This window comes from Ostrea edulis, chromosome 3 (assembly GCF_947568905.1).
Source record: "Ostrea edulis chromosome 3, xbOstEdul1.1, whole genome shotgun sequence".
NCBI classification, from domain to species: Eukaryota; Metazoa; Mollusca; class Bivalvia; order Ostreida; family Ostreidae; genus Ostrea; species Ostrea edulis.
In genome coordinates this window covers 80538577-80562562 of record NC_079166.1, presented here as the reverse complement: position 1 = coordinate 80562562, position 23986 = coordinate 80538577, and the positions used below count along the sequence as shown (strand labels likewise).

At 34.3% G+C, this 23986-nt stretch overlaps 1 protein-coding gene across 3 annotated transcripts in view; it reads left to right on the top strand.

Annotated features, from left to right (window-relative positions):
• The window catches only part of LOC125676189 (uncharacterized), a 92819-nt gene that overhangs the window by 2284 nt on the left and 66549 nt on the right, over positions 1-23986 (top strand). For all 3 annotated transcript variants that reach the window (XM_056159122.1, XM_056159121.1, XM_056159120.1), the window contains exons 2-4: positions 2503-2566; positions 2817-2937; positions 11876-12283. In XM_056159122.1, the coding sequence (XP_056015097.1) occupies positions 2534-2566; positions 2817-2937; positions 11876-12283 (562 nt within the window). In that variant the 5' untranslated portion in view covers positions 2503-2533. The remainder of the gene's footprint in view (positions 1-2502; positions 2567-2816; positions 2938-11875; positions 12284-23986) is intronic.

Genomic DNA, 23986 nt, shown 5'->3' with positions numbered 1-23986 from the left:
CACAACTGTGCAGGATGCTAAAACGAAGTATTTTTTGCTTCAATACTGATCCCATCGGTGCAAACATATTGCACATTTATTACTGAACCCTATTCATTTGAAAAAAAGGTGTAAATTCAAGTTTTGAAAGGGTTTTGCAGATACTATATTTTGTGGCGGAAGGATTGATTAATCAAAAAGTTCTAAATCTGGGTAATATTACAGTTTCTGTTTCATCCAATACGCAAGATCGTAAATACCGAGTTAGCGGAACTCTCTTGTAAAGAAGTCCGGAAAAGTGTGTTGATCTTCGGCATTTTTTGTTTAATCAAATTATGACATAGGAAGACGATTTAACTTCCATGTGCTTTCCACAATTAAAACCATTTTTAAATGAAAGGTGTGTAAAACGTCTGGATACAAGAAAAATGAACTTAATAGAGCTCGCGAAGCTATATATTTTAACGCCAGCTTTGGGAATTTCCTGGCTGACAGCAGTGGGAAAAAATCCACCATATTTCCATTAAAATATATCAGTTGTGGATATTTCTGCGTATTATGTTTCTTTCTTGAATCATTACTACAGTCTACTGCAATGCAATGATAGTACACCATTGTTAAAATCGGGTGAATCGATCACGACAAAAGTAGCAGAACTGGTGTTATTTACCAACATGCCCAAATTCTCGCATGATCTGGTTCTTGCGAGACTTTGAAAGGGGGAAGTAAAATTTAAAACCAAGACGGAAAAAGTAGTCGCGATCTTGCGTATTTATCTTGTATTTTTATACTCCTACACTTTATTTTATATCTATAATGAATGACACGAGTAGCTGAGATTTTAAACTAGTTCAAAAAGTGTAACTTATTAGTATGGTTGGTTTATTTTTCCAAAACTGAACACCAATCCAAAAAAAAAAAAAAAAAAAAATCTACTCGAAATTTTGCACATAAATTCAGTATCTTCGACAATTAACAATAATTGAAAATTTTGGTTTCTAACCCTCACTATTTTTAGTTCCATTTTAAGTTTGAAGTGAAGGCCCTGACCAGGGTAAGAAACTCTCAAATTTGGTATCATAATTTTCTTCTGTATACCACGTGCAAAAATGTAATTTTTTTATGTCCATTGTTAGTGTTAAACTGTTTATCTGTAGTGTTAGAAAACATGATTATGTAATGATTGATTTGTGTTCCTTATGTTGTGTTGACACCAATTGGCAAAAGTTTAATTAAATAAATTTCAAGTGCAAAAAGGTTTCGTTTTGAAGACTGAAATTCAATAACAAGCGTTAAAAACCCTGCTTTTCTTTTTAATTTCCCAATTCTTCATCAATGTAAAAATCAAAAATTCTCTTACCAAAAACTTGACATTACTCCAAATCTCAGATGCGAACCTCTTTAAAGTAGGGTCAAGGTGTCATAAATGTTTGTTTCAAAATTATTCGTCTTTAAAATTTCCCGTTAAAGATACTTTTTACCTTACCTGAGCCGAAGGCTCAAGTTGAGCTTTTCTGATCAAAATGTGTCGGTTGTCTGTCGTCAACAGCGTCGTCGGCGTCGTCCTCATCGTAAAATTTTCTTCTAAAGAACCACTGGGCTAATCATAACCAAGCTTTTCCAAAAGCATCATTGGGTAACGGGTTTTTAAGTTTGTTCAAATAAAGGGTCATGCCCCTTCAAAGAGGAGCTAATCACAAAAAATGCCAAAATGGGGTCGGGTCATTGAAACATCTTTTTCTCAAGAACCACTGGGTCAGAGGAACTGAGATTTTCATGAAAGTTTCCTAACATAGTGCAGATTTAAGTTTGTTCAAATCATAACCCCCGGGGTAGGTTGGGGCCACGATAGGGGATCAAAATATTACATAGAAATATATAGGGAAAATCTTTAAAAATCTTCTCAAGAACCAATGAGCCAGAAGAGCTGATATTTACATGAAAGCTTCCTGACATAGTGCAGATTCAAGTTTGTTCAAATCATGGCCCCGGGGGTAGGTTGGGGCCACAATAGGGGATCAAAGTTTTACATGAAAATAAATAGAGAAAATCTTTTAAAATCATCTTCTCAAGAACCAATGAGCCAGAAGAGCTGATATTTACATGAAAGCTTCCTGACATAGTGCAGATTGAAGTTTGTGTAAATTCATGGCCTCCGGGGGTAGGTTGAGGCCACAATACGGACTAAGGTTTTACATGCAAATATATATGGAAAATCTTCAGATATGGGCCAAGGTAACTCAGGTGAGCGATGTGGCCAATGGGCCTCTTGTTTGGATAATAATCTGATAAATTCTTCTTCGGTCACACGATTTCTTGCCAGATATTTTAATTTCAGGTAGAGATATTTTTCAAAATTACGTTTTCCTTATCTTACTGAGTACTAGCTTGCCTATTTCCTCCATCACGTAGTCCAGGGTCACAAATGAAGTTGGATGGACGGACATAAATATGAACAGAAAAGTATAGTCCTAATGACAAATCATCACATTTGCCTGTTATTCCCACCTTTCAACTTTTCAGAGAATGACGTGATGACTTTAGTATTCTAATCATGGAAGAGAGAACCCCAGGGGACGAGGAAAAGGTATGTTCTTATATACTATGCACAATAATATTGTGTAGATTCCAGGTACTGTATCTACTACATTAAAGTACTAATAGATATGTAATCGTAATCCCAAAGTCTCTCTCTCTCTCTCTCTCTCTCTCTCTCTCTCTCTCTCTCTCATTCCTTATAGTCTTTTACATCGCCAAATCACACATAAAATATAATAATCTAAGCTCGTTAAAATATATTTAAACATATTCATGTGTTTACTGTATAATGTGTGCAGGGTCCTGTTAGGAAACGACCGAGGATAGATGTTGATAAAGACAGTTCTACAGACCTGGAAGACAATGAACTTAGATACTCAGATCAAACAGGGTCCATCATCCAGGAGAGAAATAGCCCAGGTAACTAAAACAATAAAAACCTAACAGGTAATTACAGCAGTATAAACTGACATGTAACTACAGTAGTATAAAACTGACAGGTAACCAAAGCAATATAAAGCTGACAGGTAACTACACCAGTATAAAACTGACAGGTAACTACAACAGTATAAAACTGACAGGTAACTACAGCAGTATAAAACTGACAGGTAACTACAGTAGTATAAAACAGACAGGTAACTACAACAGTATAAAACTGACAGGTAACTACAACAGTATAAAACTGACAGATAACTACAGCAGTATAAAACAGACAGGTAACTACAACAGTATAAAACTGACAGGTAACTACAGCAGTATAAAACTGACAGGTAACTACAGTAGTATAAAACTGACAGGTAACTACAGTAGTATAAAACTCACAGGTAACTACAACAGTATAAAACTCACAGGTAACTACGGTAGTATAAAACTCACAGGTAACTACAGTAGTATAAAACTCACAGGTAACTACGGTAGTATAAAACTGACAGGTAACTATAGCAGTATAAAAGTGATTCACACTATTTAAATGCGTAGACTTTCAGTTCGCGGGTCCGTTTTTATTTTTACATGTACTGTATATTATGATCGGTGATACACATGTATTTTGTCTGCGTATAGGAATTTTGAAATAGTGTGAAATATCGCTGTTAACATTAGATTTTATTTATTGTGATATTTTGGTCGTTTTTCAATTAACTGACAGTAGAAAACTCAATTTTACAGATATTATGCATGTTTGTTTGCAAGGACGTGATAACGTTCACACCACTTTGAGCCGAGTGACTGCATAGAGGAGTTGATCAAATCAACTCCCAATAAAATGATATAAGAACCTGGTCACGGCCCGCGGGAAAATATGTATTTTTTTAAATGGAAAGTTATTTCACTTTATTTATCAATCTAAAAGGCAGTGGGATAGTTGAATGAGATTCTCTATGTAACAAAGGGAAACTAAATTAACATTTTATTCATTACATGTACCGTTTTTATAATTTCTATTGTTACACAGTTTAAGAATTTGGTCGCAACCCACGGGAAAATGTGTATTAAGTGTAGTAAAAAAAACCTGAAAATTCTATAGGGTGTGGTTTGATTTTAAAACTTATGACATATGTTCTTGAAAACAACAACATATTTGGGGTTTTCATTAATATTTAATATAATTCGGCATTAAAATCTGAAAATTGATGTTTTCGATTTGCTTCAATTTGACGGTAACATAAATCAGTTGATGCCACTGGCTACCATTGCCGATCGTTTAATTTCCCGATTGTGGACATGTGTATACATTTATGTACCTTTGAATTTGAAAGATTCATGCAAGTGCTATAGAATACACAGTAACCGCAATTTCAAACACACCGACGTCTTTCTAGGCTCACAATCAGTCCGCGTAGCCCGTGTTTTGACCTGTACTGTATATTATGATCGGTGATATTCTGTCTGCGTGTAGGAGTTTTTTAATAGTGTGAAATATCGATGTTGACATTAGATTGTATATTTAGTGATAGTTTGGTCGTTTTTTCAGTTTACGTACTCAATTAACCGACGGTGGAAAAGTAAATATTTACAGAAATTATGCAATTAAACGTGCACTATTTGCTGCTAGCGCTGAACATTACATCTGTTTGTAAACACATACTCAGGTTCACGCCTCTTTGAGCCGAGTGGCTGTATAGGGAATTATTTCATATTTTGAAATCCACCTATCAACAAGCTGAGTCTGGTCAACGACGTACGTTGTAGGTTTCTCGAGTGAGAAGAGATTGATATTATAGGCCCGAGTATAAAGAGAATGAATGGCTATGATTTTTAAAACGTATATCTTCAGAAAAACAAAATTGTAAATACAGGTACATTCACGGAAATTCTTATGATAAAAATATGTAGAGATATTAAATTGATTAACTCTTGTGTTTTACCTTAGATGTTTCATTGAAAATGTCTTTTATTTGAAACATAATTTTGAACTTATTTTTGTTTTAATTAATATAAAATCTAAAGTATTTATTACAAAACATCTGAACATTTATGATTTTTAAAACTTTGGCCAACAATTGCAGAAGCATGATGACTTAAATCTTATTATTTACTTTGAGCACCCGATTGCCTCATAAACTATTTGTAAGAGTGGATCAAAAACCATTAGTGTGATGTACGTTTTTACAGTCGTATGATATGTATGGTTGTTAAAAAAATTAGAAGACAATGCGAACAGAAGCTGGAGACATTTGTGTCATTAATAGTGTAAAATTTGGTTTGTAATGACTTTAGATAATTGTATGAAAATAATATAGAAATGAAATTGTTTTAATAGAATTATGTAGCTTAAATTCCACCCTTCTACAATTATAGGTTCAATCTATAATTAATAACTTTTTGTACATATACCTGTGTCAACGTCAAAAAAGTGCAGTTTTCCTTAAGCATTTCTCAAAACTTGTTGAAACGATATACATTTGTAATACTATTCATAACAATTTGATGAAACTGTTTCTTTAAAAAATATACAAAATATTTGTGAAAATTAAAGGAACTCTATCATATAATGGACTTGATAAATAATTCAACGAAAACCGAATTATTGCCCTTGAATTCAATATCGTAAGACATATAATTGATTATTCAAATGATACGCAGAACAAGTTCTTGTGCATCGAATCAGATGAGAGAGATAAACTCCATATGCAGGTGATGTTGGACTATTGCTACATAAAAATGGGATGTTGACGATGGAGAAGTTGAAATTATCCCGTTTGTCATAAGCTATTCCCGTTTAAGTTATTCTTTGATGTGTCACATTATACATGTACATGTATTTTCACATATCAACACAACTTCATTAAAAATTTAACCCATTCGTGTTTATTTTTTTCATAAGTTGTTTCCCTTTCCAATTTGAGTTAAAGTGCATTGTGATGTACATTGTATATTTGTTTGATATAGGGTTAATAAATGATAAATCATTAATTGTGATTTTATAATTGTGAATTTTCTTTACTGTTTGGATTAAGTATTTACAAATCCATAATTGAAAATTAATTGTTTTACTTCCTTTTTGATCTCGAGGGGGCGCATTTTCACACTGTTCTCCATTATAAACTTGGACACCTCTTTCCTGTTTCACTATATATGTATATAGTGTTAATTGGTTGTTACAATCTACCAAATTTAAGATAAGATCTTAAAATTAGGATTATTTTCTTTGAATTGGTTACTCATCTCACTGTTGTAAATTAATGTCAATGAGCTTTCCCCTGAATTTGCAACTTTCTTTAGTTTAATAGGTCACCTAAGTAAACTCAGGTGACCTATTGCAATTGATTTTCGTCCGTCGTCGCTCGTCGTCCGCCATGCGTCATGCGTTAACAATTGAACATTTTTAACTTCTTAATAACTACCAGTCCAATTCTGTTCACATTTGGTATGAAGCATCATTGGGACAGGGGAGGGGGGCATAAATTATAAATGTCAGGACTCCAGCACCCCTGGGGCCCTAGGGGCGGGGCAAAAACTACCCAAAAATGACCAATTTTCAAAAACCTTCTTCTCAAGAACCACACACGTGTAAGAAAGACTAAATGCATAGTGACGTAGAGCAGGAAAACCTCTACCAATTGTAAATTGCATGATCCTCGGGGTAGGGATTCTGACCCCAGGGCGGGTCCAAACTTGTTATATAGTGTTTATGTGTAAAACACTTAAATTACATCTTCTTTAATGGTATTGATACTAAATTGAAAGTAAATAGATATTTAGAAAGAACTGTGACTCCTTTAACAAAACTGTAAATTTGATTATTCCTGGGGTAGGAGTTTTGGTATCAGGGTGGGGCCAAAATGGTCAGTTATTAAATGTGTTAACAATAGACATTTTTAACTTCCTCTTGATCACTATCATTCCAAGTCTTTTCAAATTTGATATGAAACATATTTGGAACAAAGGGAACATAAATTGTAAATTTCAGAATTCCTGCACCCATGGGGTCTTAGGGGCAGTGCAATTTTGAAAAATCTTCGCAAGAACCACACATATAAATAATAAAAACTAAATGCATAGTGATATAAAGTGGGGAGACCTCTACCAAAATTGTAAACTTCATGATCCCCGGTGTAGGGGTTCTGACCCCAGGACGGGGCCAAACTTCTGATATAGTGTTTATCTATAAAACACTTAAATACCATTTTCTTTAGTACTTTTGATACTAAATTGAAACTAAATGGATAGAGCAGGTAGTGTTTTACCAAAATTGTAAATTTTATTTTCCCCAGAGTGAGGGTTTTAACCCCAGGGTGGGTCCAAACCTAGTATATAGTATTTATGTGTAAATTTGCTGATACTGTATGAAATTTAAATGCATACTTAGGAATAGTAGAACAGGATGTACATAAAATGGTGGATTTCAAATTAGTCTTATATTTTGATAGTTTAATGTTAATACACTTATTATCTAAAGCCTTTCATCAGTGTATGCACTTTTGAGGGCAGTGAAGTTTTAAAAACACATCTTGCTTTATACTCATCCTGAACATTAGAATTTAGCTTAGCTATTCAGAACAGGATTTTTTTCTAGATTTCACTAGTCTTCAGGTGACCGATAAGGCATGTGGGCCTCTTGTTTCATTTGTCAATTTGAAATGCAAGTAGACGGATCTGTCAAAGTGGAGACATATGTAGGTGTGCATGAGTAGGATTCTACCAAAATTATTTGTGAAATTAAGTTTAACTTGTTCTTTGTGAACCTTTATAGTTTGACCTTTGATACATTGAGATATACCAAAACCTGGCATTTTGACATGTATGTTTGTAAAATTTGTTGATATTCGGACTTGAACAAAGAGCGAAGTACATTAAGCTCTAATCTTCGCCTCAAAATTAGGGTAAACCTAAAATGTGGTTTCACTAGGTTTTATCATTATAATTATGCACTGATACATGTGGAAATTAGTGACGTAATATGTTCTGTGACGTCATTTTCGTCATCTGCGATGGACAAGATTTATTGAAATCGGCGAAATTGGCTGTTGTTTATGCCTTTAAAACCATTTTAAAGATAGAACACGTGCACCAATCATAATAATGTTTGTATGCACTTTAATCATGTTGAAAGACAGTAATGAGCAAAATGTCTACATGGTTGATAAATGTGCAGACTATCAAATTGAACGTAAACCGTTTCCCACGTTCATCTGTAATACAATTTCCAACGTTGATGGTGTTTATCTATACAAGATAAATGAATAAATGATATCCATATGTAAAGCATATTGAATTTTATAAGACTCTACGTAGTTTGTATTGAAGAAGATAGTGTGTATACATGGAACTGGAATATTTCCGATTCCAATTTTACTAATTTTAAATATATACACTTAAAAATCAATTCATAACAATATATTTTTCAAAATGTACATGCTGCAGTATATGTATTTGTATGACATGCATGTTTCCTATCAATTAATCGATCTGTCGTTTATATTACAATGTTGGCGAACTCATTTAGGAGAGGTTGTTTCATGATATATGGTAATGAAATATTCGCATATACCCTGCTATAAGAGTGAGTGTTGGTTGTTGATAGATGAATGATGTAATACCTAGATGATATCTAAATTATTACTCATTTGTAGGCTAAAAGATAAAGTATGCGCTTGTATTGCGTGTTCCAAGACGACAAAACCCGGTGAACCCCGATCAATACATGTAAAAAATAGATTTAAAACATTTCTTAACAAAACATTTTTAGTAGAAACGAACGACTCTGACTGCATTTGCAGTCAATGTCAACAGATCTACAACTCTAATCGTTTCATGCTTAAATTTTCGCGAGCATTCATACCATAAAACTTCACATGTAAAATTTATGGAAAAACTACATTCTCAAAACAAAAGAATGTGTGGGCCAAATTCAAATGTTGCTATCTGGCTGTAATATCATATTATACACCCCTTTCTCTTTACACTCGTAAAGAGAAGGCGGTGGTTTAAATCAGACTGCTGAAAATGGATTGACTAACAGTTGGGTATTGGGTGGTGACCCACCACCTAAATTGCCTGGTTTATAATTAGTATCCTTATTATTTGCAATAAAGTGTCTAGCTTTAATATATAGGTCTACATATGTTATTACATAGAGAAGTGAACTTTGAACTGGTCATTTGTCAAAGTTAGAGATAAATTTAATAATTGTGTAGATATCTCGTTTGATTTTTTTTTAAATTGTCAGAAGCTTATAAGATTTAAAATCATACAAATTAAATATATCTCTAACTCTGTTTCACGGGCAAGTAGAAGAAATTTATAATTGGGAAAAGAATATCGTGCGGCCGGATAGGAGCTCTAATTATAATTATTGGCACGACAGTCATGCTGATAGACACTTCAAAAACAAAACTCTTAAAACTTACTTCAACCCAAACTTCAAAATTCTTAATTGTGTGAGGGGTGACTTAATTCATAGATTCAAACTTAGTTACTACTCAGTACTGCATACCACACAAGAGAGAGAGAAAAGGGGGTGGGGGTGGGTAAGCCGATAAATCTTAAAATCAAACGACTTTGTCATTTTAAAACAAAAAAGATACATTGTCAATAAAATTATTGAACTGTTATTACTTCTCAATGCAGTGTACTACTTCACTCGGTTAATTTTAGAGAGCAAGTGAAAGTAGTGAGCGCGAGCAGACATAAACAACCTATTCTTTACCAGCTCAAATTTAACAAATGTGAAAGAAAAATTCTAATCTGCAACTCTTAGTGGTAACTTTAAATTTTATTTTTTTACGAATGTTATATTTTTATCATCTTACATGTTTAAACAAACTATGTCTCACCAGTAAAATGTTGGTGAGCAGCCGTCACGGGCACTGGAAGTTAATGTAAATATATAGTATGTACATGTATAAAAAAGGAAGGGTAGAACACTCTTTTTGAGGCAAATTCGGGTTTGGGTTATTGTGGGCGTTTCTCAAACGGCCTGACGCGATGAAACGTTCACATATACCTTACTTTCAATATATGTACGGTTTCTTTCCGTTCCAATGCCGTTCATTCGAAGAAAAAGATGTTTTTACACCGAAGAAAAAGATGTTTTTACACCTCCAAGTGCCTAAGAATTTCGCTAGACTGTCTTACTTACGGTTTAATCGCACTGAGAAACGCCCACAATAACCCAAACCCGAATTTGCCTCAAAGAGAGTGTCCTACCCTTCCTTTTTTATACATGTACACATACTATATATTTACATTAACTTCCAGTGCCCGTGACGGCTGCTCACCAACATTTACGTGGCAGCCGTCGTCGTTCGTTGTTTCACATTGACAAAGGACCTTAATGTAAGATTTTTCCCCCTCTAACCTTTTGAACTAGCATGACGTTAGAATGTGCAAAACATCTTTTTTGATATAGAAAACCGCTATAAAACCATTTCTGAAATATAAAATCCCAGGGAGTTGGCAATAAAAAGAGAAAAACAGAACCAATATCTTCCGACGTACTTCAACGACTTACAGATGCTAAACAGATGGGAAACGGTAAAAAAAACAACTTATTTCATTATGAGGTAACACATTCCCTAAGGGAAAAAAATAGCAGCGTCAGATCTGCAAACATTCCCGTTCATGAATACGATGACGCCACGTAAACAAAGTTCCACAACTCTTACAAATTATATGAAATAATGAAAACGGGCGACTTTGGTAAATCCGGAAAAAAATAATTCACATATTTCCAATTTTAGTATTAATTAGCAACCCCCCAGGAGCTGCTTAATAGTATATACAAGTACCTGAACAAAACAGGGATAGATGTGACGAGTTTCTCAGCCAAGCAGTTCAGTTTTAAATATTGAAACGTCCACAGATTCTAGACCACAGGAGGGAATGTCCATAATTAATCATCAAGTTATCGTGACCAGTAATGGAATAAAGCTACAAAGCCCAGCCTTTAGCATGTTTCACAATGGCATCATTACTGGACACATAACCATTAATGTCAATTCATTGAAGGAATGAAATAGTTATTATATACTTTGATATATTATTAACCAATCCATTATGTCATTTAACAAAGAACCGGGTGTCGTTCTTTACACTGTGTTACTGTTTTATTATGAATACTATTATTCATTAACATTTACTGTGTTATAATACATAATATCACAACATTTAGTTTGATATATTGAATACTATTATTCATTAAAATTTACTGTGATATAATGAATACTATTATTTGTTAATATTTAATGTGTTACAATGAATACTATTATTCATTAACGTTTACTGTGTTACAATGAATACTACTATTTGTTAACATTTACTTTGTTATAATGAATACTATTACATGTATTTATTAACATTTACTTTGTTATAATAAGTACTATAATTTATTAAATTTTACTTTGTTATAATGAATACTATTATCTATCAGATTTTACTATGAATATAATGATTACTATTATTTATTAACATTTACTTTGTTATAATGAATAATATTATTATTAACATTTTGTTACAGTGGGTTCTATTATTTATTAACATTTACTTTGATATAATGAATACTATTATTTATTAACATTTACTTTGTTATACTATTATTTATGAACCTTTACTGGGTTATAATAGATACTATTATTTATTAACATTTACTTTGTTATACTATTATTTATGAACCTTTACTGGGTTATAATAGATACTATTATTTATTAACATTTACTGTGTTATAATGAATACTATTATTTATTAACATTGACTGTGTTATAATGGATACTATTATTTATTAACATTTACTTTGTTATAATGAATACTATTATTTATGAACCTTTACTGGGTTATAAAAGATACTATTATTTATTAACATTTACTGGGTTATAATAGATACTATTATTTATTAACATTTACTTTGTTACACACACAGATCCGTTTCCTGATTTAACAAAGGACCAGCGTGTCGTTCTCTACACCTTGTTATTGTGTGTTGATTATCGCTTTGATGTCGTTTTGGATGATGACGTCACTATGGGTGGCATTGATGTCAGGAGGACACTGAGTGAGTTGAAGGAGAAAGGACTGGTGACACGTTACAGTGACAGTGAACGTTTCCATATTTCGCAAAATACAAAGATAATGAAATCTTACGGAGAAAATTGTCTGCTGAGTGACATAGACAAAGACTTCTACATGCAGGTCGCTTCAGATTATTCCCTATGTATGTATACATTAGAGTATCTCAGTGAGGATACTGACATAGAACAGCCTGTGGACACCCCTATAACGGTGATGAGACTGATTGTGGAGGGACGGATAGAGGCTCTTATTGATATAGGTACTCGTTTACTCATTAGTTATTTCAAAGTAAACAAATTCAAATAAAGCACATTAGAGGTATGTATTTCCTCATTAGTTATTTGAAAGTGAATAAAGTACATTCTACAAATGACTGGAACATGATATACATGGCGTTGAGTGCTACTCACAAATTAACTTACTGTACGGATTCTGAAAATAACGTTAAATTGTGTTACTTGCGAATCATGGTTTGTACTCGCATGATTAAATATATTTCTTAATGTTTATATACGATTCATATGTCAAACGTTGAATTAATCTAATATATATTGTAAAAAGACCCACAACTTTAAAATCTAAGATGCATCTTCAGGATTTACACCTCACATTATAATAAATATATGATGATTAGGCTAAGTATAATTCAAATCGCATTCAAAACTGTTTCATAATTAAATGAAACATGGGAAAAGAACGGAATGGGGGCTAGTTGCGTGGAATCAAATATAAATTGCACCTTAGGCAACATTAAACAAATAGCACACTTTACTTACTAGCATTTACCCCCCCCCCCCCCCCCGCAACACACACACACACACACACAAAACCCAACAACAAACAGAAAACTAGCGAACAAAACAAATAACATTTTAATTAATTTCTTTGTATTCAAGTATGACAAGGCTATTGTGTAATGATTTAGATACTGGACAATAAGATTTTTCCATTAAAATATCCAGCGATAGTAAACAAGTTTCCAAACTGTATTCTTAAAGATGAAGTTGGGTAATTTTGAATGGGACGTCCTTAACACTCTATATCCTAATTGATAAAAAGGATGAGCGCATCAGTTACATAAAAAGTTAGCTTCAAGCCCTGGGTGTAATGTCCTGACATTTTTTATAATGTCGTAGCTGATAAGACATTTTTACAAAATTGATACATTTATACAACACCCATATTAAATAAGTTTATGATATACAATCATTATCTTTATCAATTTTTATCAATTAATTTTCAATGTCATTTTAGGTTTAAAATAAACAAGGGTGTAATATTTTGAACTGGAAGGTACCTGGTGACATGATAAAGTATTATAATGGTGATGGAAGGGGGATGTATATACTGTTTATAAACACTTGTATACAAGTAGAAACCGTATATAGATATAATTCATTTTCTTTGGTTATGTTTTCAATTATGGCCTGCCTGATCAAACTACTATTGTCTGTCTCCTTCTCAACCAGTAATCTTTACAAAGTGTAGGGGTTGCCCCCCCCTCCCCCCCCGAAATATTAGCACCTAACGTGTGAGGACAGAACTCAATCAAAGTATTCTAACGTACTAGACATTTTCGATCCGCCTATTCATTGAACGCGGGAAATGCTATGCAACTGATGTAAACAGTGGATTGTGACGTCATATTTCGTGTCGGTGTTTAGCAAATATACGAAACGTTGTACAAATTCGCATTAATCAAATATAGTGATTATATATGATTAAGAAAATAAGATTTACATGATTTTACGGATTTTATGTAACATCTCAGAACGACGTGAACATGGTATACGAGATTCAAAATGGAGAAATACATGTCCACTCGCTAATATTCGAATCGACGCCATTGGGACCAAAATTTTCAAGTTCCATAGATATGATTTAATTTTTCATTAGTTTTCTATATTTTCCTTTTAAACATGTATATACGTGTTACCTATAGGGAGAGGCCGTGAGAGGGCTTTGCCCTCTATAATTGAAATATTTGGTCATCACTACACGCAGTGTTCGAACACCTGCTGAAATCACACATACCAAATGCAACACGGACGACTACATTGATTTACATCTACAGTAACTATGATGCACGTCTGCTCGCAATTTTCTGTCCCGCACTTTGAATGGAGAGTTCCATTACGGGAGATAACTCTTCCAAACATTCTCATAGTTTATTAAAAACAATTCATTTATGGTATATACTGTTCATTTTTATGATTTTCATTTTTCGTTGACTTTATAATATTCGTTTACATTGAAATTGATTTATTACCCATAAAATCAAACCATATAAATTACATTTAGATAAAACTATGAAATAAACAAAACATTGGTTAAACTCAACGTGGTCATTATTTCAGCTACTCATTTAATATATTAGATATAAAATGCCATCAGTGGATTTTTTAAAACCCGAATTAATCTTTATAATTAATATCATTACATGAAATTTTGATTTCCATTTAAACTGCACTGCCGCACCAGACTTGCATATTTTATCTGTGATTCCAAAGTTTTGCTTACATATGGCTTTGTCCTTAATAAATACATGCAATTAGAGCAAAACATCAATATTCTTTAAATTTAACATATATTTTGATGATATAGCAAAAAAAAATTCTTGAATATTGTAATTATTTTATAAGGCCTTAAACTTCCATAATTACTGCTATGCATGAATGCCAATTACTAGTAAAAATCAAAACCAGTTGTTTCTAAAAATAGAAACATGTGAGGAAATACGCAAGTTCCGAGTTACCAAAAAGTTATTTCCCTTTGTCGAACTCTTTCGCATTTTATGACGTATGGTGGGTACACAATGTATACATTATATCGTAGACTGGCATTGTACATAACGATTACGTACGATTAATGTAATAAAAACGTAACTTTTGTTTATATCAATCACTGGTATGCATATTCTGGCCATATCAAGCATAATCTGTTTGAATAAGATCATCAAATTGGCTATTGAATCATTATTCGTTTCCTCTTCTACATGAGTGACGCTTTTATCAAAGGAAGATGGCAATTAACAATATTTGTTTGAGCCATTTTGTTATCCAATACTCGTAAACTCACTAAAGTTGCCTTTTCCCTGAGATAGGATGGTCTCAGAAACTCTGGATATCATCTTTTAAGAAATAATGCAACGATAGTAATTAGCAAACGTACCCACTGTCATCATATTTTACGTCATAATTTACGGAAGAGTTCGACAAAGGGAAATAACTCTTGGGGAACTCGGAACTTCCGTATTTTAAAGTACATTTTTCATATCATGTTACACCCTAAATCAAAAAAAAAAAAAAAATATATATATATATATATAACAAAATGGAAAATTCTATGTACCCATCTGGACGAATTTAGTGATTTTGCATGTTTTCTCTGAGACATCCTCTGAAGATTCTAAGAACAAAGAGTAAATAAAAACGAAGCGATATGTTATGCGGGAAGATGAAGAGAAATTGTGATATACTGGTTCTTTTCTTTTGATAGAGATGAGAGCCTTCAAATGCAGTGGTTTATTATAACGGAAAAATTGGATTCCGAGGAATGGAATTGCATAAAAGTCGCGACACAGAGCAATATACCATCAAAACTTTTCCAGAAAGTAACTTACAACATATTCAATTTGCCGCAAGAATTAAGAAAATGCAGAGAGGGCTTAAAATATAAACGTAGACATCAAATTTAAATTGCAAAACTTTACGAACAACCTGAGAATTCTACTGAAAACTCTACCCCTTTTACATATTGTTAATCCGACGAATTGAGGCATTCTACCGCACACCATTGATTGATAGCTTCCATTCTAGGAGCGAAAACAAAGTAGTTAGTACCGCAAATTAGCGCTGGAAAAATTACAATTGTTAACAAATTATCTACTATGTTTAATGTTGTTGGTTTTAGCTCACCTGAGCCAAAGGCTCAAGTGAGCTTCGTTGGCGTCGTAAACTTTTTCACATTTTCGACTTCTTAAGAACCGCGGGGCCAATTTCAACCAAGTTTGCCACAAAGCAAAGGGCTTGCAAGTTTGTTCAAATGAAGGGTCTTGTCTCTTTCAAAGGGGAGATAATCACAAAAATGTAAAAACAAGGTGGGGTCATTTAAAAATATTCTTCTCAAGAACCACTGAGTCAGAAAATCTGAGATTTACATGAAAGGTTCCTGACATAATGCAGAATCAGGTTTGTAAAACTCATGGCCCCTGTGGGTATTATGGGGCCACAATAGGGGATCAAAGTTTTACATAAAAATATATGGGGAACATCTTTAAAAATCTTCTTCTCAAGATGTAACCCTTTTTGTCACTAGAAGTCAAATCCAAGTTAATTTTCCAATTTTTATTACAAGTACAGAGTTTGCCAACAACTCTATAACTCTTTCTGCTTCTCTTTTTTTCTTTTCTTCTTCTCTTTCTGTATTCTCAAAACACTGCCAGAGCAATAGAACTGTGTATCCTTGTGCTAAAATACAGGTACAGAGGTTGTAAAATAGGAACTTTGCTGACAGTTTGTTAATGGCGTAGTGATTTCAATCTACGGTATCACCACTTGTGTGGTTATAATTACAACAGCTGCTTATAGAGCAATTACAAATTAAGAGTTTTAATTTTCCGCATCCCCTCACATATAGATAGAGTTGTCAAAACAACAATAAACCAAGCAATGGTATAGTATAATGACCGATAATTGAGAAAAACAAAACAAACACCCCTGTACCTCGTTATCTGGTTACAACAAACCACTAGGCCAGAAAAGCTGAGATTTACATTAAGTCTTCCTGACATAGTGCAGATTCAGGTTTGTACAGATCATGACCCCCCCCCCCCCCCTCGGGGAGGGGGGTGGTGGATGGAGTCACAATAGGGGATCAAAGATTTACATACAAATATATATTAATTTTTTAAAAATCTTCTTCTCAAGAACCACTGAGCCAGAAACGCTTTACATGAAAACTTTTTGACATAATGCAGATTCACGTGTTAAAATCATGACCCCGGGGCTAAGATGAGGCGACAATAGGGGATCAATTTTTACATTGAAATATATAGGGAAAATCATTAAAAGTTTACATTCACCTGAAAGCTTCCTGACCTAGTCCAGATTCAATTTTGAAAAAAAAACCATGACCACCGGGAGTGAGTTGGGATCACAATAGGGATCAAAGTTTTGCATGCGAATATATAGAAAAATCTTTAAATATGAGTGAAAGTGATTCAGGTGGGGGATGTGGCCCATGGACCTCTTGTTTATTTTAAAATGTGTTATATATAATTTTTTGTAATATATCCAACATGGAAGTTGAAGCCTTCGTCGCGTCTAGTCTGTATAATGAACGGTGAGATAACGAACATGATCAGTATAATATACACGTCTGTGAATGCAATCCTTTTACGTACAAGACAACCAAACACAACTTTGGTGTAAGCCAGGCAAGCTTGTCGGGCAGCCGGCGTTTAATAACTTTACAAAAAATATACTACATACATGGTAACTGACTTGAACTAGTTTTATGCAAGTACTGAATCAAATAACAAAATGTCAAGAACCCCCCCCCCCCATATTTGACGTTAAAAACCGCCCAGGTAAAACCATGGATAAACTATTTTTAAAAAAACTATGGAAAACTGTGTCCGAAAGCAAGTGTTAAGTAACGTCTAAGGGTGAATATCGGACCTTATCCATAATTAAATATAATAAAAAAGTATGCTACGTGCACTTCGTGAGACTTGCTTAGAATGGCCTTACTCATGATATCAACACGTTATATAGGCCTTCGTATGGCCACGCCTTGTATTACTACGCATAGGCATTCGAATACGTTCCGATCATACAACGTGTTCCGGCTACTCCGGCTGAACATCTATGACGCTTCGTTATGGACGTCAACAACTTGAAATGTATGGAAACGTGTTGTTAACACAATTCAGCAATGCTACCGACCAACAATGTAAATATAAGTAATAAGGTATCATTTTAAAGTATTTATCAGGATATAAATACGGGTTGGTACATGATCAAATTTTCAGTTCAACTGATGTTGAAGTTGATGTTCAACGAAGGGCTTTATGGAATTTGATCACGTGACCAACCCGTATTTATATCCCGATAAATATTTTAAATACCTTATTTCTTAAAATAACGGTAATGTACAGTACATGTATATTGTATTCCTTGTTGGAGGTATGAGATTGATCATTCTTCGTTATTTTCACCTTTCAAGTGTATGTGTAATTCAAACTTGTGTCATGAATTTGTTGGAAAATGGGGAAACAATAAATCAAGTAAATCTGAGTTATACAGATATCGTTGATTCTACAGTATACAATGTATATTGATATACATGTATACAATATACATATGTAGACCTAGAGAGTGAGAGAGGGGGGTACAAGGAAGTAGCATTGTTTTTACAATTGGGGGATGCTATGACAAAATATATCTCGACAAGCCTACCATCCTAACGTTTGATCTAGTACAGAGCTATCGTCCAAAAGTATGTATGTGTGGGTGGGGGTTGCTTTGTTCCAGAAACCCAAGATGTAATATATAGAGCACTTTTTCATGGCTGATGGCACATTATTTAGAAATTTCAGGATAACTTGAGTTCGTCTGCTCACATTGAGCGTGGTACACTCATGACATACAGTAAAGCTTAAAACCACTTTTTTTTAATGGCAATTATCTGGGTCCCTTTATACACTACTCAGCTTGTCATTTGCAGTGACATAATTACATTTGCAAATCGATTATTATTAATTTAATTAAAAGTCAAAACGAGTAGTGCATTGCGAAAGTTTAAACATAATAAGATTGTATTTTGTTTAACGTCTCTCAAGAATTTTCACTTATAAGGAGACGTCACCAAGACCGGTGAAGGGCTCCAAATTTAGGCCTCTGCTCGGCGTTTACGGCCATTGAGGGTTCTTTAGCGTGTCACACCTACTGTAACACGGGACATCCGTTTTTAAGGTCATATCGGAGGACCCGTGACATTCACACCTGATGCGTTGGAACTATCTGTTTTAACGACTTAGACCTGGGATTCGAACCCCGCCTTCCGCATGCGGGGCGAGCGCTCTAACCTCGAGAACATCGCGGCGGTGTAAAAGAATTGTTAAAGTGTTTACAATGCTCTGTTATGAAACATAATAATCGGTTTGGTGTTTTTACTGAAGCAGTCTCTATACTTATTTCGGTCCAATTTTTGTAGTTGGAGTTGATCCCTTTAACTTGTAAAAGTCAGTCGTTGATTATATAAATAAGCCTCTTCGTAAAACTCCAGTAGTTGCACCCTTTCTCTAACAACTTGAGATCGGTCACAAACTGGTCAAGGGTTTCTCTATTTATGTGATATCTACTATGGATTTTGTATCTATTGTATACATGTATGTGATTGGTTCTGGACTTTACACAAGCTTCAAATTTTTCAAAGTTTTCGATCCTCCTCTTTTACAATTCGCGTGAAATATATATGTCACGCCCTGTTTGTCCAATCCATATCATCACACATAGGACTCAAGGCGGATGTGACCTGTTGACGGGGGATGCTCACTCCCCTTAAGCACCTCATCCCACCTCCGGTGTGTCCAGGGTTCCGTGTTTGCCCAACTATCTATTTTGTATTGCTTATAGGAGTCATGAGATTGATCACGGTTCGTTATCTTCACCTTTCACATGCACACCTTTCAACCTCCTTTTTCGCTTTAAGGGGTCCCAAGAAAGTTAAGTTTACGTGTTGCACAAACGATTTCCACTGACCTTCTAGATATTCACTGATCCAGTCCGTCACAGGCATTGGTCCAAATAACCCCACCACCACCACCACCACCACCACCCCACCCCCAAATCACCCAATATCCTCCTGTGTCTGTGTTACGGACAATATATATGTTGATGGCTATTATCTAGTACGATATTTTAAGATTTAATGTGACACTATGTCACGTTTATGCTGAAAATAATTCATATTTTACTAGGTTTTTTGGGGTGGGGTGGGGGTGGGATCACTTGTCAAAAACTAGAAAGGGTCATATTGAATGCAGAATTGACGAAATACCTAATATTACATATACACCCTTCATACATGTAACAACCTATGAGGTGACCACCCAGTATTCCGACGGTCCGATAGTCCAAAGGGCCGGTATTCCTACGATTCGATAGTCCGAAGGGCCGGTATTCCTACGGTTCGATAGTCCGAAGGGCCGGTATTCCTACGGTTCGATAGTCCGACGGGCCGGTATTCCGACGATCCGGTAGTCCGACAGGCCAGTATAGATGAGTTTGTATAATTTAATCATTAAATCATATAATAAAATGAATGTTGCTGGGTTTTTTTTCAGTCAATACGATGATTTAGTTATCTTCGAAGTACAGTATTCATCTCGTCCTTTGGGCTCGGTGAATATTGTACTACTCAGGCGACTTAATCACTGTATTGACCTCAAAACAGCAATATTGGTATAATGTGATATTTTTGATTAATTTGCTAGTCACTGATATTTGTAAATTATATTGCAAAAAATTGCAAAATAAGGCGAAATTTGGTTATAATTTTCATTTTTACTAAGAAATCAGAGAAATGGAAAATTGTTTTAAAACAGCATTCCTCCTATCTTTCAAACATCAACTTACACCACAAGTATGTGTTTGAGTAACAGGGATTCTGATAAGTTGGGTCTGGTAATAGTGGGGGAATGATGTCCTACAGCGGAAAACCGAAAAAGGGGGTGAGTAAAAGTCTTACAAACATACAAATATTTACAGTATTAGCTGCCATCATCTTAATATTTACGCTACAAACATTATAAATTTACTAGGAATGGAATAAACATGTTGTTTCTCGAATGAATTTCCTAAAAATAACTTTGATATAAACTAGAGTAAACATTTTCTTCGTTACGGACGCCATTTAATGGCATGACACTGTAATTTACAACCCCAATCGGTTACTTAGTGATATTTTGAGTTTTATTCCAATTTTGTTTAGAGGGGATATTTACCAGCATAATATACTTGATTTGTAATATCTTTTTTAATTGGGGCATATTTCACGCCTTATCGGTACAACTTCTTCTACAATTAAGACACTTCTTATAAGGTCTTGACTCACCTGGATAACGACACTGGAGCTCTATTTTTCCTTTGTTTGCTCTTTGCTTTTTAGGCTTTTCTTTTCTTTTCTTTCCCTTTCTGCCAACAAACATGGTTATTGCAAGTATTATGAATGTATGAATGAATGGAATTTTTGCCAAATCAGACCTTTGATGTGAACAAGTTATTTTTTTTTTAAGTTTTACTTTCTGTACGCGAAAGTTCGTTGTAACATTCATTTTCTTTTGATTGATTATACAGATTAAAACTAGCAACACGTGTAGCAGTCTTTCATCATCGACCAAAATATCATTTGCCTCATTATCTTGTTAATAATTTCATAGACTACTAAATTCATATTCATACTCAACGACCTAGTCAGTTTGATATCAAAATGATGTGAGGAAATACTTTTATTAAACATAACATTGAAAGGCAATAATTACCTTTTTTAAAGTTGTGTTTTGGCCAGGTTTCAAAGCAATCCGGTTTAAAGCTTGATGATGTTTGTCCGTCCGTGTAAAAAATGTTGAATTTATCTGCAATGGTAAGGGTCATTTACTACATATTTTGCTTGTACTTCATCAGTTAGCAGTTTTGATTTCCATAAATACCGGGTTCTCTGATTTACTTCACACTTTAATGATTTTGGTCAGAAATTGATTGTCTGATGTATAATCCGACCGTGTCGATTTTGGCGGTTTCTGATAATTTCCATAAAATAATGCCTGACATGAATAAATTTTAGCTCTATTAAATACAACTTTTGGTTACGGTCAACTTGTCGGACTATAGGACCGTCGGACTATTGGACCGTCAGAATACTCGGCTTGACCCGGTATAATTAATGCATTGAATTAAACTGTGCATATAACATATTTAAAAGAGAAACATGCATTGCTTTATGAGCCAAAACCTGGTAACCGATTACCAAGCACTGGTATTTTACAAAATTGATTTACACTGATTCATAAATTCTAACATTAGAATTAAAAGTATTTCAAGCCTTGTGTATACCATAAAGCGATGCATGTTTCTCTTTTAAATATGTTATATGCACAGTTTAATTCAATACATTAATTATACCCCCTTGGTATTCGTTTGTAATAAATATTGATAGTAACATAAATACATTAGAATAATCATATTATATCTAGATATCACTTATAATTCGAATTATTCCTTTTCTGTAGTTGTATATTGTTTTGTTCTTGATATCCGAATTCCACGTTCTTAGTAGCTTTCATTTTAGGTAACCCACGGTCCTTTGTGCCCAATTTCATTCACCCGTTGTTATGATGGGCCGACACTTTGATATAAGTTTGGAAAAGTCGCATGCGTTTCTGCAGAACAGGTGTTTTTACTACGAAAGTGTTCTATTAAAGAATGGCGTCTTTTATTGACCTATTTATTTTTTTAACAACGCTTTAATATATGTTACATTTTCACGACCACGAAAAAGATAATTCATGGTACTGTCGACTATGATTTTGAATGTCAAGACCTTTGGACTATACATTTCGCATAGCAAGGCATTTTATAGTTAGAAGACAGAAAATCAATAATGTTTGACAAGTGGTGTATGCTATGGACACCACGCCATCAAGCCGCACGTACACGGACTACACGAGAACTGAACATGGTCATAACATGTCAAACTGCAGGGGCGGATCAGGGAAGTTTTGAAAGGGGGGAGCTTCTACCATTAATTTTGACCTTCAAGGGGGGGGGGGTTACCCCCCAAATGCTTTATTTTTACCTGTTTTAGCAATTTGTATACGCCCGTCGAAGACGGGACTTATTATGGTATGACGTCGTCCGTCTGTCTGTCCGTCTGTCTGTCTGGACCTTGTGGGCAGGATACAGACTGAACCATAAGCCCTAGGACTTTACAACTAGGTATATTTGATCATCATGATGAGAGGAAGGTGCTGATTGTTTTTCAAGGTCAAAGGTCAAGGTCGTAGTATCACTTGTTAGGAAAACCTTGTGGGCAGGATACAAACCGAATCGTAAGCTCCAGGATATTATAACTTGGTATCTTTGATTATCATAATGAGAGGAAGGTGCCTATTGTTTTTCAAGATCAGAGGTCAAAGGTCAAGGTGTTAGTATCACTTATTAGGAAAACCTTGTGGGCAGGGTACAAACCGAATCGTTATCATATTTATGAAGTAGTGCATTCTAAGGCTATCCCTCTTTATATCTTGATATCCATTTCTACAAGCATAATAATGAATTAGCTCACAGAGGACAGTGCTAACTTCACTAAAATATGAATGCCACTAAAATATGTTTTCCTTGAGCAAAATCTACGGGCGTATTATGCCACGTTGGCATTGCTCTTGTTTTCTGACGGATCTGCCCCTGAACTGGAGCATGGCATTGAGTAAACTTTTGTCAAGATTGTAGGGCTGGGGGAAAGGGAGGCGTGTATAAGCCGTATTTAATGTTTATTTCTGTCCAGATTGTAATACAATATGAATCCCGAGAATTTTAGAAGTAATCTGTAAAGAAAAAACAAAAAAAACCAAAACACCTGGAAAGAAAAGTACGATGAAACCATGTGATGCTGTAAATAAATTCAGGCTCGTTACACTGCATCATCTTTTTCTTTGTTTTTTGTTTTGTTTTGTTATTGTTTGTTGCTTTTTTCAGGGGGCATCCGAAGGAGAAGTTGGTTTCTCAATTGTCTGAAAATCTTATGCAAAATTCAAATATGAAATCAAAGCTCTAAATCCTGAATTTTTGGGGTAAAGGGACAAGGGATGATCTTTTATTCCAAATCTTTGGTTAGTTTGATTATATTTCCACTACAATTCATTATTTTTTAAGAAAGTCAGGAACCAGCCAATAGATAC